Here is an 18,947-nt window from a genome sequence, read left to right as displayed (position 1 = left end):
CGTCACTTTGCGGCCTTGAAGCCGGCCGCAGGTTTCAGGCCGGAAATTCGCGAGCAAATCCCGCCGGTTTAGCTGGAGGCACCAGCGCTTTGAGGGAGCAGCAGGCTTCTTGACTGAGGGGTCGGCCATGGCGGACCGCAGGGGGGAGCAGCTTCCTCGTCCCGGCCATCACTACCACCACCAGCACCAGCAGCAGCAACAGCAGCAGCAGCCGGCTAGCCTGGTGCAGATGGTGAAGTCCATGATCCCTGTCCTGCCCTGTGCCACCGTCTCCACAGCCCTGCTAGGATGGATCATATTCTACCTCACCTGCAGGTTCAAGGTGTTTGATGAGCACACCTTTACCCTTGGCCACCTCCACAGCCGCTTGCAAGGTAAGGATGTTGTGGTCCCTGAACACTGGAATAATGAGACTGTCAAAGTAAGGGGGGGTGGGGGGGGTTGTTGATCTTTGCCTTTTGTTCCATGACATCTTTGTCATTTAACCTTCCCCCCCCCCTCCATTTTGTTCCACCTGACCCCACCCCCCCCCCCCCCCCACACCACACTTTTTCAACAGCATAAAACCCAAACATCTCTTCAGATCCACAGAAGAGTGATATTGGTCTCAAAACGTTAACTCTCTCCGGAGATGCTGGTGGCCCTGCTGAGTTTTTCCAGTACTTTGTTGTTATTTTGGTCAGGTCCTGTTGGGCACCTGGACAGTGAGATTCTCAAATTCCATTTCAGCTGTGAGAAATACCCAGCATTATAATGATAACATCTTCCAAGCCTCAAAGCATTTGGATGATGGATTTAGGCAGCGAGAGTAGTGTTACTGTGAGACATTTGCACAGTCTGTGCGTGGTCATGCGCAGGTGTGTATGTGACCTGTGGCCAGGAACAGGCTGAAGCTGAAAAACCAGTTGAACCAGTGGCCAGACACAGGCTCAGATGGAGAGTCAAGGTTCTCAATTATTGCAGTGGTGGGGGAAGGGCAGTAGACTGATGAGATACTTTAAATGTGGCAGAATATCAGCCAGACAGAGACAGAATTTAGGTCTTATGATACAGCCAGTGTAGTCAAGAACAGAATCATCATCTTGATGTTGAGAGGAGCATCTTCAGGGCTGTCAAGATGATCTATGGCCCAGACTCAAGAGCCCCACCCTGCTGAGAACCAAGCATGGGGGTAGCTCATCAAGGACAGGGAGGCAATCAGTGCTCATCAGGGAGAATATTTTGAAGAACTCCTCAACTGAGACCCTGTCTTCAACTCCATTCCGCAATACCCCATCTGGCTCAGTCTCAGCGTTGCTCCGGTCCAGAGCGAAGTTGAAAAAGCCATCCAACAGCTGAAAACCACAAAGCCCCTGGAACAGATGGGATCCCTACTGAAATTCTGAAAAACAGCAGAGATACACTCCTGGCACAGCTGTACAACCTCATATCACTCAGCTGGGAAGAAAGAGCGCATGCCAGGGAATCTTGAGCACTCTGTGATCTTGACTATATTCAAGAAGGGAGACAAGTCCGATTGACAGAGGAGTCTCCTGGTGTCTGCCACAAGGAAAATCGTTGCAAAGATCCTCCTCAACTGCTTCCTCCCAGTGGCTGAGGAACTCTTTCTGGAGTCACAGTGTGGTTTTCACCCATCGAGAGGCACCATAGAGATGATCTTGACTGCATGACAAATTCAAGAAAAGCGCAAGGAACAGCACCAACTGCTGTACGTGGCTGTTTTTTTGACCTCACAATAGCCTTTGGCTCTGTCAACTGTGAATGCTTATGGTGTATTCTCCAAATTTGGCTGCCATCAGAAATTTATCACCATCCTCCAGCCACTGTTCAATGACATGCAAGCCTTGATTCTCACCAGTGGAACTACCACAAACCCTATCTCAGTGAAAACTGGGGTCAACCAAGGCTGTCTCATTGTACCAACCTGCTTTTCATTTTACTCACTGCAATACTGCACCTCACCTCCAGCAAATTCCCCACAGGCGTGGAGATACTCTACAGAACAGATGGGAAACTAATAAACCTACATTGCCTTCAATCCAGAACCAAAACCAGTTCAACCTCAGCCATTGACCTTCAATATGCAGATGACACTTGTGTACGTGCTCACTCAGAACCTGAGCTCCAGGTCATTGTTGACACCTTCTCCGAACCATATGGAAAAAATGGGCCTTTCATTAAACACCCGGAAAACTAATTTGCAATTTATGTGATTCTAATGTAATATACCTACCTCCATTTCCTTCTTAGGCTTTCCCTTGGATTCACGGATAACTTGCTTCCACCCTGGTTCAGTGGGTTCTGAAATGGCTGATATGTCCAATGTACAATCTGCAGACTCTGCCATGTTCAACCAACTCCCACAGCAATGCATCTACTCCACTTGCTGCCCCCCTCGTCAATTAGGTTCAACAGCAGGATCCTAGAAAATTTGGACCATTTTCCATATCTTGGGAATCTTCACTTGATGGTGAATGTCTAATGGTCAGCCTTCATCGCCCCCAATGTGCCAGCTCAGCCTTCAGCCACCTGAAGAACCAAGTATTTGATGACCAGGATCTCAAACCCAATACTAATGTCATGGTTTACTGGGCAACAGTGATCCCTGCACGCCTATATGCTTTGGAAGCTTGGACAACCTACAACAGGCACCCCAAAGCACCGGAGAATTACCACCAGCACTGTCTCTGCAACCTCCTCCAAATCCAATGGCAAGAAAGGTGATCCAACAACACCATCTTCTCCCAAGCCAACTTGCCCAGCATCGAGACACTGTTATGGTAAAAGGCTCGAGAGTGGCTACCTATGAGCTTCCAGTAAGCAAAGATTTTATTCAAGCGTACATATGCTGGGAGATTCATTTCAGTTACCCGACTTCAGTGCTAAGCACACAACCAACTCCACTGTCGTTCATGTGCCTGACCCCAGATTCCCGAAGCAACTCTGCTCGGAACTGGGTCGCGGCAGGAGACTCCCAGGAAGACGGCAGAAATGCTTTAGGGATGTCCTCAAAGCTTCACTGAAGAGGTCAAACATACCCCCCAACTCTGGGAGGCCTTGACGTGTGACCGACCAAAATGGAGAAGGCTCATTCATGAAGGCACCAAGCACATCGCGAAACTTCATCGGGAACATGCGGAGGCGAAGCTCCAGGCATCAGACTGAGCGCAAAAACCCCCAAACAACCTATCTACCCAACCCTTCAAGCATCACCTGCCCTGCATGTGGCAAAGTCTGCAGATTGCACATTGGATTTATCAGCCATTTCAGAACCCATTGAACTGGGGTAGAAGCAAAGTCATCCCAAAGTCATCCTTGATCCCAAGGGAACGCCTAAGGCGGAGATGGAGGTGGCTATGTTACATTAGAATCACAGAAATTGCCATTTGTAAAGAGGCTCTTCAGCCCGCCTAGTTCATGTTGGTCCAGTCTAATCCTATGTGTCTGTTCAAAATCAACAACTTGTATTTATTTAGTGCCTTTAACATAGTGAAATGTCCCAAGGCACTTTACAGGAGTGTTATCAAACAAAGTTTGACCTGAACTACATAATCAGATATTAAGGCAATGATGAGAAGCTTGGTCAAAGAGTTAAGTTTTAAGGAGCACCTTTAAAGGAAAGTAGAGAGGTTAGGGTGGGGATTTCAGATCTTAGGGCCCTGGCAGTTGAATGCAAAGCTGCCAAAGGTGGAGAATTAAATTCAGGGATGCGCAAGAGGCCAGAATCGGAGGAGTCCAGATATCTCAGAAGGTTGTAGGGCTGGAGGAGATTACAGAGATAAGGAGAGGTGAGGCTGTGGAGGGATCTGAAAACAACGATGAAAACTTTAAAATCAATATGTTGCTTAATTGGGAACAGTGAGCACAGATGAAGGGTGAATAGGAATTTACTACCTGTGACTTAAGTCACAGAGTTTAGGCTAGGCTCAAGTTCACAGAGGGTGGAGGCACCGAAGTATGTATTTCTGTGGGAATGAAGGTACAGGAGATGGGTGGGGCAGAAAGAAAAAAACATGACAAAGTTAGAGGTCACTAAGATCCAGAAGTGATGCAGAAATGTGATTCGACTCGGGAGAATGAATTGTTGGCCAGGAACCAAGTGTAACTAAATCTGAAAAGCCATTTGAACCAGTAGGTTAGTCACAGGCTCAGCAGGGCATCGTAGCAATGGAGGGCTGGGAAGGATTGTAAGATGATCAAAGTTACTTCAAAATTTAAAAAGCAGTTCAGTTTAGTGGCATAGTAGTTGCATCTTAGTGTATCCAGTGCAGAAGCTTAGTCTTGATGTCCAAATAAGTCCAGGAATTTGGAAGCCAGATTTGAGATGAGAAGCAATGCTTACTGAGGAAAGCAGAGAGCAAGCATGGTCAGGGATGGGGATGAACCCCAGATCCTGTAATCTGAAACTTCCACTTTTATAGATGTTGTGAAAAGGAGGAGCATGCTGCACGATTAATCATCGTCATTTTTCTGAAGGTTTTGCATTGGAGATGCAGGGATGCCTGAAACGAACAAAAAGAAATGCTTCCGTTTATACAGCACCTTTCACAACCCCAGGATGTCCCAAAGCGACGTACAACTAATGAAGTAGAGTCACTGTTGTAATGTAGAAACCTGGGCAGCCAATGTTTGCACGCAAAACTCCCAAAAACAGCAGTAATGTTATGATCAGGAACTTGCCGCACTCCATTCTCTCAGGTCCAGCCCTGACTTTGTCATCAAACCTACTGACAAGGGTGGTGCTGTTGTTGTCTGGTGCACTGACCTCTACCTCGCAGGGGCTGAGCGTCAACTAGCAGACACTTCCTCTTTCCTCCCCCTGGACCATGACCCCACCACTGAACATCAAGTCATTGTTTCCAGGACTGTCATTGACCTCATCTCCTCTGGAGATCTTCCCTCCACAGCTTCCAACCTCATAGTCTCCCAACCCCAGACGGCCTGCTTCTACCTCCTCCCCAAAATCCACAAACAGATCTACCTGGCAGACCGACCGTGTCAGCCTGTTCTTGCCCCACAGACTCATTTCTTGCTAACTTGACTCCATCCTCTCTCCCCTTGTCCAGTCTCTTCCCACCTACATCCACGATTCCTCTGACGCCCAACATCATATCAACAATTTCCAGTTCCCTGGCCTCAACCGCCTCCTTTTCACTATGAACATCCAATCCCTCTACACTTCCATCCCCCACCAGGATGGTCAGGGCTGTCCGCTTCTTCCTCGAACAGAGGCCCGAACAATCCCCATCCACCACTACTGTCCTCCGTCTGGCTGAACTTGTTCTCTCACTGAACAATTTCTCCTTGAACTCGTCTCACTTCCTCCAAATAAAATGTGTGGCTATGGGTACCCGCATGGGCCCCAGTTATGCCTGTCTATTTATGGAGTATGTGGAACATTCCCTGCTCCAGTCCTACTCCAGCTCCCTCCCACAACTCTTTCTCCTGTACATCGATGACTGCTTTGGTGCCGCTTCATGCTCTCGTCTAGACCTGGAAAAATTTATAAATTTTGCTTCCAATTTCCACCCCTCCATCATTTTCACATGGTCCATCAATGACACTTCCTTGACCTCTCTGTCTCGATTTCTGGTGATAGACTGTCCGTCAATATTCATTACAAGCCTACCGACTCCCACAGCTACCTTGACTACAGCTCCTAGCACCCTTCTTCCTGTAAGGACTCCATCCCATTCTCTCAGTTCCATCGCATCTGTTCTGATGATGCCACTTTCCAAAACAGTTCCTCTGACATGTCTTCCTTCTTCCTTAACCGAGGTTTTCCACCCACGGTGGTTGACAGGGCCCTCAACCGTGTCCGACCCATCTCCCGCGCATCTGCCCTCACACCTCCCTCTCCCTCCCAGAACCATGATAGGGTCCCCCTTGTCCTCACTTATCACCCCACCAGACTCCGCATTCAAAGGATTATCCTCCGCCGTTTCTGCCAACTCCAGCATGATGCCACCACCAAATACATCTTCCCTTCACCCCCTGAGGGCATTCCGCAGGGATCGTTACCGCCGGGACACCCTGGTCCACTCCTCCATCACCCCCTACACCTCAACCCCCTCCCATGGCACCTTCCCATGCAACCGCAGAAGGTGCAACACCTTCCCCTTTACTTCCCCCCTCCTCACCGTCCAAGGGCCCAAACACTCCTTTCAAGTGAAGCAGCGCTTCACTTGCACTTCCCTCAATTTAGTCTACTGCATTCGCTGCTCCCAATGCAGTCTCCTCTACATTGGAGAGACGAAACACAGACTGGGTGACCGCTTTGCGGAACACCTTTGGTCTGTCTGCAAGCATGACCCAGACCTCCCTGTCACTTGCCATTTCAACACACCACCCTGCTCTCATGCCCACATGTCCGTCCTTGGCCTGCTGCAATGTTCCAGTGAAGCTCAACACAAATTGGCGGAACAGCACCTCATCTTCCGACTAGGTACTTTACAGCCTGCCGGACTTAACATTGAGTTCAACAACTTCAGATCATGAACTCTCTCCTCCATCCCCACCCCCTTTCTGATCCCCCTTTTCCCAATAATTTATCTTTTATAATATATTTTTCTTTTCCCACCCATTTCCATTATTTTTAAATGTATTTCCATCCATTGTTTCATCTCCACCTTTTAGCCCATTTCGTTCACTTCCCCCTAGGGCTATCTGTTACTTGCTCGTCCTGCTTTCTACCCTTACTGTCCCCATTAACACATTCCTTAGCCAATATCACCACCGTCAACACCCCTTTGTCCTTTTGTCTATGACATCTTTGGCAATCTCTTCTTTGCCTCCACCTATCACTGGCCCTCTATCCAGCTCTACCTGTCTCACCTCCCTTAAACCATCTTATATTTCACCTCTCTTCTATTTTTACGTAGTTCTGTTGAAGGGTCATTCGGACTCGAAACGTTAACTGTGCTCCTCTCCGTAGATGCTGCCAGACCTGCTGAGTTTTTCCAGGTATTTTTGTTTCTGTTTTGGATTTCCAGCATCCGCAGTTTTTTGCTTTTATTTTGGCTTATATTTCACCTCATTTCTATATTTCCTCAGTTCTGATGAAGAGTCATACGGACTCGAAACGTTAACTGTATTTCTCTCCACAGATGCTGTCAGACCTGTTGAGTTTTTCCAGCTATTTTTATTTTTATTTTTGTAACCTATTTAAGGGGTGTTGGTTGAGGGATAAATATTGCCCAGACATCAAAGAGAACTCTTCCTGCTATTAATCACAATAGTGCCATGGGATCTTTTGCATCCGTCTGAGAGGGCAAGTGGAGCCTTGGCTTAACATCACATCTGAAAGAAGGCGCAGCCTTAACTCCCTTGCTACTGCATTAGAGTGTCAGGGTGTTTATCACCAATCCATGGCTAACACTCCACGCAGTCTCCTGAAAGTTGGAAAACACTAAGCAGTCACGTCGTACAGTTGAAGCTAAATATGGTGGTCAGGCTCATTTGCAAGATTTATGATTGCACAGGAGCTGAAGTGTGATAATCAGCAGTACATATACTAATTGAATACAATCAGTGAGAAAATCTTTCAGAATCTAGGACATGGTGTCACAGCCTGAGAATAATGGGATGGCCATTTAGAACTGAGATGAGGAGAAATTTTTTTCATTCAGAGGGTTTTGAATCTTTGGAATTCTCTACCCTGGAGAGCTGTGGATATTCAGTCATTGAGTATATTCAAGACAGAAGTGAATGGATACTTGGGTAAGAAGGGAATTAAGGGCTATGGCGATAGTGCAAGAAGGTGGAGTAGTGGTAGAAGATCAACCATGATCGTGTTGAATGGTGGAGCAACCTTGAAGGGCCACATGGCCTCCTCCAACTTATTCCTTGTCTTCTTATGCTCTAATTTACATAGTCTTGGAGATTAAAAATGCCTGCATTTTTTCAGACACTTTTTAAAAAAAGATCCTTAGGGGTCTTGACAGGGTTGATGTGGAGAGGATGTTTCTCTTGGGGAATCTGGTACTAGAGGCCGCTGTTCAAAAATAAGGGATCGCCCATTTAGGTCGGAGATGAGAATTTTTTTCTTTTGAGTCTTTGGAACACTTCCTCAGAAGGTGGTGGAAGCAGAGTCTTTGAATACTTTTTAGGCAGAGCTATGTAGATTATTGATAAGCAAAGGGGTGATAGGTTATCAGGGGTCAGAGGGAATGTGGAGTTGAGGTTAAGATCAGGTCAGCCATGACCTTGTTGAAAGCCAAAGCAGGCTTGAAGGGCTGAGTGGCCTACTCCTACTCCTAAATCGTATATTCATATGTAACTGAGTTTTTGGAGCTTGGAAGCCTCTTCCCTGACAAATACTGGCTCACCACTGCTATGTGGAAGCCACAAACTGGGAAATTATGATTTAGGAAAATCTCCACCCATTCCTTCAAGATGTCAAAGATGAAAGAAACAATAAGCATTTGTTTAGTGCCTTTCGCAACCTCTGAGTGCACCAAAGCATTTTACAGCCAATTAATTACTTTTGAAATATAGTGACTTATTTTGTATGGGTTAAATGACCAATTAAAGTTTTGGTTGTGTTGAATGATGGATAAATGTTAGCCAGCATACTGGTAGAAGTCGTTGAATTCTGTAATGAGATCTTTTACACCCCCGCTGAGAGGGCAGGCAGCATCTATATTTAAGTGTCAGTTCTTTGATCCTGTGGCTTATCCAAAAGAAGGTACCTCTGGCAATGCAGTGCTCTCACCACTGCTCTGAAGTGTCAAGCTAGGCTAGATTTTATGCTGAAGTACTGTTGCATGGATTCAATCTATGATATATGCATAATTTCATTGATTGACAGATTTAGCCAATATCTCTTGATGTGGCTGTGAATGATCTGGAGGCATAAAAAGTATAGGGTATTGACCCCTTCAATCACATTTTGATTTGATGTTGTAAGTTCCTTTTAAGATTAGTTTTTCTTTTTGCAGTATCCCTTTCAGGTGCTGCCTCTTACTTTGTCCCTCATTTTCTTCAATTGGTTTCCCAAAAGAGTAAAAAGTATAGGACTAGGGTCACCACCATTACAGACACAGCTGAACTAGACTTAAGCTGGAGGATATGACTGTCTTCCTTGTGAATTGGAGTTACGAAATGTAGACTTCCTTCTGGGTATATCGAAAGGTTATTCCAATTGAGATATTCATGCGACTGGGTAATTGCAGCCCACCTCTGTTGTCCTCAGCCCAACCATCTTCAGCTGCTTCATCAATGACCTTCACTTCTGACCTTATGATGGAAGGGGGATGTTCGCTGATGATTGCACAGTGTTCAGCACCATTTGCGACTCCTCAGATAAAGCTGCAGTCCATGCCCAAATGCAGCAAGACCTGGGCAATATCCAGGCTTCGGCTGACAAACGTGGTGCGAATGTTACTTGCCACAAGTGCCAGGCAATGACCATCTCCAACAAGAGAGAATCAAACCATCACCCTTTGACATTCAATGGCATTACCATTGCTGAATTCCCCGCTATCAACATTCTGGGGGTTACCATTGACCAGAAACTGAACTGGACTAGCCACAGAAATATTGTCGCTACAAGAGCAGATCAGAGGCTAGGAATCCTGCAGCGAGTAACTCGCCTCCTGACTTCCCAAAGCCTGTCCACCATCTACAAGGCACAAGTCAGGAGTGTGATGAAATCCTCTCCACATGCCTGGATGAGTGCAGCTCCAACAACATTCAAGAAGCTTGACACCATCCAGGACCAAGCTGCCCACTTGGCACCCCATCTACAAACATTCAACCCCTCCACCCCTGATGCACAGTAGCAGCAGTGTGTACCACCTACAAGATGCACTGCAGGAACTCACCAAGCCTCCTTAGACAGTGCCTCCCAAACCCACAGCCACTACTATCTAGAAGGACAAGGGCAGCAGGCACATGAGAACACCACCACCTGGAAGTTTCCCTCCAAGCCACTCTCCATCCTGACTTGGAAATATATCGCCGCTCCTTCACTGTCGCTGGGTCAAAATCCTGGAACTCCCTCCCTAACAGCACTGTGGGTGTACCTACAGCACATGGACTGTAGCGGTTCAAGGAGGCAGCTCACCGCCACCTTCTCAAGGGCAATTAGTGATGGGCAATAAATGCTGGCTTAGCCCCATGAGTGTATTAAAAAAAAATGCATCTGCCTCCCATTCCTCTTCCTCTAAAGTGAGCATAGAGAGGAATTTTCATGGTTTAAATGTTGTTAGCAAAACCTGCAGCTTCCATTATGTAGATATATGCGATGCAGGCAGGAACATGCTCAAAATCTATAGGCCAAGGTGAAAGAACAGCAGGAAAAATGCATGTGGAAAGCAAAAATATTAAGGGAAAATTATGTGCAACAAAAGAACACTGCAGAGCATACTTCAAGATGATGAGCTGTCAAGTCAGAATATTGTTTTGCATGTTTTGTAGACTTAGTGGTCATACCACTCATTCCAAGCAAGGCATTTGAGAAATTAAGAAAAATTGAATACATTCTGAAAGACTTCAGATCATTACACATTTTGCAAGACAACATTTCTACACTGAATCATTGTTGGAAAAAGGTGTTAGCACACATTGAGCAAGAAATAGACAAAATATCTTCTATTTCCTGACCGTTGCATGTTCTGCATCTACACCTATAGCCATGCAGACCAGAAAATTGGCCACTGGATTTTTTTTTTCCTTGTGCGCACATCCAGAAATATTACTCAAATAAAATTCCACTTTGTTGCAAGACTGGCTAAGAACAATATGTAACTGAAAGCCATTTGCCTTGCATAGTAAATAGGATTCTACGAACGACAAATTCTTTTATATAAATTACAAAAACAAAAGTGTGGATGCTGGAAATCTGAAATGAAAACAGAAAATGCTGGAAGTACTTAGATCAGGCAGTAACTGAAGAGGAACAGTTAATGTTTCAGGTCAATAACCTTTCATCAGGTTTGGATGAAATCTTTCATCTCATTTAGCATTGGCCATCAAGCAGCTCAGCTGTGAAAGCAACACTAACTAGTTGTAATATCAGCAGAGAAACTATTCAAGTATACTCTGAGGACAGAACTAGAACTGGCTTTATATGAGCAGACATAAACTGAGAACAATTATCTGCAAGATCCCAGACTGCTTCAGATGCTGTGCTGGGATAAATTGAATTTTCTAGCTCCTTTACTGACTTGCTGTTCCAAGGGTGTGGAATCCTCCAGGTACAGTTCCACAAGCTCTGACAAGCCTCTACCATCTTATCTAAGTGCCCATTCTTCATGTGATCCTGTGCAGTGAGTGTCAGCTCTTCAGCCATGTGATTTTTGCAGACAAACTTAATTTTGTCCTCAACTGATGTCCACAGAACAACAGGTTAAACTGGGTTTCTGTTAAACTGAATGGAAGCAAGAATTATTAGGTCTGTGATGTTGATCTCTTTACCACCTGAGATTTGAGGGGATAATTAAAGACCAGAATAGTATAATTTGGTTTCATGTCCTAAATGGAAAATGGAGGAAAATATGTTTTATTTTTTCTTTGCAGAAATTTGGGAGCGGAAAAATGATGAAGGCATTATTTTTCTGTTTTGCTGATGGCTGTTATAGTGCCTTTTGTTATTGCTACAGCTCTTAGCAATTAAAGTTCCATTTAAAACCATACACATTCATGTGGCATATTTTGAAGAATTATTGCATTTTTCTATTGCCCTGTGGGAGGACCTTGAGTTGGATATGTGGCTTATAAATAGGGGAAGCCTACAGAGAACTGCGCGCTACACTGTCCCTTGTGTGATGGGATACTCAAGTGGACCTGACGAAGCATCATGTTCTCATGTGTTCTGTACCAGGCCCATTGGTCCTAAATAATCATGTAGTAGCTTGGAATACTAACGTTTTGTGTGGGTGTCCTGTCTGCCTGGACTTAAACTCAATCCAAAGTCCTGAAGTTGTTTCCTTCAGGCACCTTGATAGTTTTGAGTGGGTAAATTCACCACTAATTGTGACACTGAGCCACAAGTTTCAGGAAATCATAAATTCAATCCCTGTTTTGTGGTCAGGATGGTGATGGATGTACGACAGCTGGCCTCAATGCTCCAAGGGTAGGAAAAGGTTATTCCTTTATGGTTTCAGCTTCTGATTGCTTTCCTGTGCCCAGTGCTGAATAGGTGTGTGTTTGAGTGATTAAAAGAAAACTGGCATAGGCTTAGTTATCATGCTTCCATAGTTGAATAGCACGCTAATGCATACTGTCAAATTAAGGATGTCCACTTGCACAGGATGCAGGATGGAGTCACTGTCATCTGGGAATGGTGGGAATTTATTGTTGCTTTCAACATCAGTCACTTTTATATATAAACTATACTGTACCACTAACGTATTTCTTTTTGTTTAACTACAGTATACAAGTTGCTTAGTTATATGTTCATCCATAAGAGTATGAGTGCGCTGGTGTGCAACATTCTTATACTGTGGTATTTCGGTGGTGCTTTGGAGAAGAACATCGGAACAGTCAAGTACGCATACCTCACTCTCCTGTTTACAGTTCTTGCTGGAATCATCTATGCTTTGATTGGTTCAATATTTTTCGGACTGCAAAACCTAAAAGAAATTCAGGGATTTACAGTAGTCGTATTTGCCTATGTGGGGATGTCGGTATTTCTGTCGCCTATGAAGCACATTGTCTTTATAACAACCATCAAATTGGTTTACCTCCCATTCATTTTACTCTTCATTGCAATTTTTATACCGGAATCATCGATCGTAGGCAACATTTGTGGATTGGGAGCAGGATTTGCATGTATCCTTTTTCTCCCCTCAAAAAACCTTGCTAAATAAATCTTAAATATTGTGCTAATTCTGTATTTGGTCAAAATATAGCCTCCCTCCAGCAGTTTGAGGGTCTAACCATAACCTGCTTTGCATAGCTGTCATTAAAATCTAGCTATCATGTGTACACTGCAAAACTGCATTCTAATCTGATATGCTAAATCAAGGTTAATGGATACCTGAGATGGAGAGATTTCTTCAGCCGAGGACACAAAGTTTGAGCCATTTTTAACCTATCAGACAATAAAAAATTTTGAGTGATGCAGGAAGAGTTGGCTAGTGTTGTTGTACCTCACCTGGTGCTATCATTGTATATGGAATCAGATAATGTTCCTTGTTGTTTACATATCAACTGAAGTCTCTTTACTTGAACGCTCTTTGCACATCTGGGCTTGTTTTTCTAATACTTCTGAGACTCGTGCATAGTTCGTCATCTCTTAGGCAATGTTCTCATTTCTAGCCTCCAGTTGGTTGTTCTATCTACATCTTTCTGGTGTTTTGATGTTTCTTCGATATTTCCACTTTGATTCATGCTGCTGCTGACTTTTCCTCCCTCATTCCTTCTAACTGTAGTTTAACTAATCTACACACTCTTCCTGCTCCTTAGATGCTCGTCGTGGCTAAATCAAGACTTGTATTATTTCTTTATTCTACTTCATTCTTTAACCAGGACTTCAGTGAAATTCCTATCTTTCAGTCTTCCTCTCGTCGTTTACGGGCTTTTACAATCCCAAGTTTGACACCATCTAATTAATACTTGCTTGACTAACTGATGCTATTTTCAGTCTTCCTGATTTTATTCGCTGTGGACCTTTCACTCTAGGTTTCTTAAAGAAATATTTAACTATAATGTCTGAGTAAAGAAACTAAGTCGGTTATTGTATTTAATGAGAACCATCATATTTGTCCTTAATAATGGCCCTTTTCAAGATGCTTATGGGCGGCAGTACTTTCCTTATCTGGATCTGCATGAGATGACTGCTGCATCTTTGGAGAGGTATTTTCCATTCAACCGTCTGAAGGATATACCAGGGATCACATTTTATTCAGCCTTATGGGAAGTGAGAAATGTTGAGGTAACCGACAGGTAAGCAGCTGATTTACTCTAACAGAGCTTATTTTTTTAAAGGCACATGTTTCTTCCTTTTCACCCCTGCTCTCCCAAGGGTCCGGAATCATCCTGGTACAGTTCTACAAGCTCTGATGGGCCTCCAGTACCTCACCCAAGTGACCATTCTGAGCAGTGAGATGGGAGCCTGAGCAGTGAGATGGGAGCCTAAGCAGTGAGTGTTGGCTCTTTGGCTGTGTAGTTAGTGCAGACAAACACAGTTCTGTCTTTGTCTGATGCCCACATGGCATGCAGTAGGGATGGCTGCACAGTCATCAGGTGTACCAATGTTTGGCTAATTTTCCCTCCAACCATAAGACAATTGTAGCACCATTTGCCATTGCTTCTATTGGATGACACAGCACAGACCAGAAGTTGAATCTGGGGTTTTTCTGCTCTATTTGGTGCAGTACCACACCACATGGTCGATATGCTGGCACAGACATCAAATCGGTCTGCTCCATATTTTTTTAAAAATAGAATCATAAAGTACAGTGGTTATAGTACAGAAGGAGGCCAATTGGCTCATTGAGTTTGTGCCGGTTTTTTGCAAGATTCAGCTCGTCCCACTCCCCTGCCCTTTTCCCATAACTCTGCAAATCTTTTGCTTTCAGGTGATGATCCTATTCCTTTTTGAAAACAACAATTGAACTGCCTCCACACCCTTCTCAGCAGTGCATTCTAGATCACAACCACTTGCTGTATAAGAAAATGTTTTCTCATGTCGCCTTAGATTCTTTTATCAATCAGTCCAAATCAGTGTCTTTTGGTTCTGTTGAAGAGTCATACGGACTCGAAACGTTAACTGTGTTCCTCTCCGCAGATGCTACCAGACCTGCTGAGTTCTTCCAGGTATTTTTATTTTTATTTTTGTTTTGGATTTCCAGCATCCGCAGTTTTTTGCTTTTATCTTAGTGTCTTCTGGTTCTTGATTCCTCTGCCAAAGAAAACACCTACTCCCTATCTACTCTTTCCAGACCCCTCATGATTTTGAACACCTTATCAAATCTTCTCTGAACATCAAATTTCATTTGCCACCAGTCTGCACATTATGCCACCAGCCTGTCTATATCCTCTTGAAGCCTATAACTATCCTCCTCGCAATTCACAGTACTTCTAAGTTTTGTGTCATCTGCAAATTTTGAAATTGTGCCCTGCACTCTTAAGCCTAAGTCATTAATATATATCAAGAAAAGCGGCAATCATAGTACCGATCCCCTGGGGGACATCACCTTCCTCCAGTCTGAAGAACAACTGGTTACAGCTACTCTGTTTCCTGTTACTCAGCCAACTTCATATCCATGGTGCCACTGTCCCTTTTTATTCCATGAGCCTCAACTTTGCTGACAAGCTGATTGTGTGGCACTTTATCAGATGCCTTTTGGAAGTCCATATGGGCCACAACAATCGCATTGTTGTCATGAACCCCTGTGTTACCTCATCAAAAAACATTAATCAAGTTAGTTAAACATGATTTGCCTTTAACAGATCTGTGCTGATGTTCCTTAATTAATCCACACTTGTCCAATTGCTTAATTTTGTCCCCGATTATGGTTACTGTAAGCCCTCCAAAACTGAGGTTAAACTGACTGGCCTCCAGTTGCTGGGTTTATCGTTTAAAAGAGACCAAGGGGTAATCCATGTAACTATAGGCCAGTTAGCTTAACTTCAATTGTGAACTAATTATTGCAATCAATTCTGGGGAACAGTATAAACATTCAATTAGAAAAGCATAGATTAATTAAGGAGAGTCATCATGGCTTTGTTAAAGGCAAATTGTGATTGGCTAATTTGATTGAAATTTTTAAGAAGGTGACAAGTGCGATTGATGAGGGCAGGCTGGTCAAAAATCTAATAGCCCTTGGGATCCAAGGGAGAGTGCCAAATTGCATTCAAAAAATTGGCTTAGTGGCAGGAGTTTGTACCATCTACAAGATGCCCTGAATCTGACCGAAGCACCTTCAACAGCACTGTCCAAACCTGTGACCCTATGACCTTGAAGGATAAGGGCAGAAGATGCATGTGAACACCACCACCTGCAAGTTCCTCTCCCAGTCACATACTCTTCTGACTTGGAACAATATCACTGTCCCTTCACTGTTACTAGGTCAAAATACTGGAACTCTCTTCCTAACAGGACTGTGGGTATACCTACACCACATGGACTGCAGCGGATCAAGAGGGTGGCTCACCACCACCTCCTTGAAGACAATTCAGGATAGAGAACAAATGCTGGCTAGCCAATGACGCCCACATCCTGTGGAAGAATAAGAAAAGGGTAATAAAAATAAAAGCAAAAAACTGCGGATGCTGGAAATCCAAAACAAAAACAAAAATACCTGGAAAAACTCAGCAGGTCTAGCAGCATCTCTATCCAGATACCTCTATCCAGCTCTACTTGTCCCACACCCCCTTAAACCAGCTTATATTTCACCTCTCTTCTATTTTTACTTAGTTCTGTTGAAGGGTCATTCAGACTCGAAATGTTAACTGTGTTCCTCTCCGCTAATGCTGCCAGACCTGCTGAGTTTTTCCAGGTATTTTTGTTTTTGTTTAAGAAAAGGGTAATGATTTGAAGGTGTTTTTGAGCCTGCAAGGCTGTTCCCGGTGGGGTTCCGCAGGGCTCAGCACTCGGTCCCTTGCTTTTTGTAGTTTATATTAATGACTGAGACTCAAATATAGGAGTCATCATAAAGAAGTTTGCAGAAATATTTTTTAAAATGGCTGTGTGGTTGACAGTGAGGAGGAAAGCTTTAGACTGCAGGCAGATATAGATAATCAGGTCAGTTGGACAGTAAAGTGGGAAATGGAATTCAATTCGGAATAATGCGTTTTGGAGATGCAACAAGGCAAGAGAATGTACAATAAATGGGAGGATTCTGAGTATGGAGGAACAGAAAGACCTTGCAGTATATATCTACAGATCCTTAAAGATAGCAGAACAGGTCAATAAGGTGATTAAGAAGGCATATGGCATGCTTTCCTTTATTAGCCGAGGCATAGAATATAAGAGCAGGGAGGTGATGCCACAAATGTGTACAATACTGTTAGATCATAGCTTGAGTACTCACCACATTACAGGAAATATGTGATTGCACTCAGCCATACCTTCTACTGCCAAGCATTGATCCCCTTTTTGGTCCCTAATTGGCTCTCCCCTCTTCTTACTATCTTTTACTATTTGTAAGCCTGCAGAAGACACTTAGGTTCCCTTTTGAAGACATTCAGGTTCACTTTTGTTAGTTGCCAGGTTTTTGTCATACTCTCTCTTTGCCTCTCTCTTTTCCTTTTTCACTTTCCCTCTGAATTTTCTGTAGTTAGCCTGGTTCTAATTTGTATTATCAACCTGACATCTGTCATACTCCCCCTTTTTCTGCTTCATCTCTATCTATTTCATCAACGGGGGAGCTCTGGCTTTGGTTGCTCTACCTTATCCCCTTGTGGTAATAGACTTCAACTGTACCTGAACAATCTCCTCTTTAAAGGCAGTTCATTGTTCCATTACAGTTGCCAATACTTCATTCCAATTTTCCCAGATAGTCCCATTCTCAAGTTTTAATGGGGAGTTATACTACAAAAAAATCCAGCTGTCGTCTGCTTATAAAAATTCTTATTTCCTTTAAAGGATTTCTTTTTATAAGGTATTTTTAAATGTTATATTTAAAGTTTATTTTTATATTCAAATTAAAATGTTCTCCATTGTGTCAATTGCAGCATTTATATGACCTTATGATACTTGCTGAATCCTTTCCCTTTGCGCCTGCCCCTGCCCATGCTCTTCCTCAATCCCCAGTAGTGTCTTATGTAAGCTGTAAAATTATGTGACCAAAGGATACTCAGCATTTAGAAGATCTTTCCCAGTTTTGAGGTAGAACTGTAAGCAACTGAACAATTGTCTTAAGACAATGCTACAGGACCTCTTTCGAAATGATTGCAAGCACAGTGACAGCACTTAACTTGCAAAGGTTGTGCTCTGTAGCCTATCTTGAAGGACGGGATTTTGAGTGATGTTATTTTGCAGTAGGCAAAATAAAGTCTCAGATTAAGGTCAATGTATATCCTGCAAGTGTGTTCATAGAGTTTGGGATGTTACTAATTGCAGCCTTAACTTTCGAATGAATTTCCAAAATAACTATCAAACTCTTGTGGAACATACTCTCACTTCCCCTTCTATTTAAAAGAAACTCTTAGAAAAAGTGATGATTTAGCACATTTTTGCTTTTGTTAACTATTTTTTTGTTTAAGGTATGAATGCTATTGATATCATGGGGTAAAAATTCACACAACGGGTGGAATTTTGTGGAGGTGACAGAGGTCTCAGCCGCTGGCTGGAGAGCTGGCGAGAGCCCCACATCATCTCTTTTAAGGAACGTCCACCACATCTTGTTCTGCTTGGGCATCTGACAGGCCAACGGCCAGCCTTTCCCCACCGTGGTCAGGGACCCCGGGGATGGAAGCCCTGTCCACTGAGAGCTGTCAGCCAATCGGAGGCCAGCAGTTCTATTGAACAACAGCATCTCTAGGAAGGCGTTGGCTGCTGCCAGTATGACACCCGCCTGAGGCCTAGAACCGTTGCTGATTCACAGGCCACAGGTGAGTGATGAAGGAGAGGGGGGATTGTGGGGGGGAGGAGGGTCAGCCCCTACCCCTGCCCACTCCCCCCCTTCCCGATGCCAGGTTCCTCGATTACTGAGTGCCTTTTGAACAATGGACCTCCCGGGCCCAGGAGCCTGCAAGCAGTTCCGCACAGGTTTACTTGTCATGCTTTCTGCCTGACGAGTCCCCCACCCGCCATTAGGTTAGTATCAATGATGATGGGATGAGGCCTTTAAGTGGGCATTAATTGGCCACTTAAGGGCCTCAGTTGGCAGTGGAAGGCTGTCCATGGGACTTCCTGCCGCAGACTTAATTCGGGTGGAGGTAGGTAGGTGCTGGGGTCCTGACCCACCACCCTTGGCCTGATTAAGAGCTCCCTCCCCCCGATATTAAATCGCCACAAGTGAGGGCACAAGATTCCACCCTATGGGCAGAATTTT

The 18,947-nt window shown here is 44.2% G+C and overlaps 1 protein-coding gene across 1 annotated transcript in view; it reads left to right on the top strand.

Annotated features, from left to right (window-relative positions):
• The first annotated feature begins 205 nt into the window (after positions 1-205).
• The window catches only part of rhbdd2 (rhomboid domain containing 2), a 57,541-nt gene continuing 38,799 nt past the window's right edge, over positions 206-18,947 (top strand). Inside the window, exons 1-3 of the mRNA XM_078548698.1 lie at positions 206-374; positions 12,376-12,774; positions 13,734-13,890. Of these exons, the coding sequence (XP_078404824.1) occupies positions 230-374; positions 12,376-12,774; positions 13,734-13,890 (701 nt within the window). The 5' untranslated portion in view covers positions 206-229. The remainder of the gene's footprint in view (positions 375-12,375; positions 12,775-13,733; positions 13,891-18,947) is intronic.

The sequence above is a fragment of the Cetorhinus maximus genome, chromosome 9 (assembly GCF_964194155.1).
Source record: "Cetorhinus maximus chromosome 9, sCetMax3.hap1.1, whole genome shotgun sequence".
Lineage (NCBI taxonomy): Eukaryota > Metazoa > Chordata > Chondrichthyes > Lamniformes > Cetorhinidae > Cetorhinus > Cetorhinus maximus.
The sequence above is the reverse complement of the archived record's forward strand: the minus strand, read 5'-3'. Positions and strand labels throughout refer to the sequence as shown.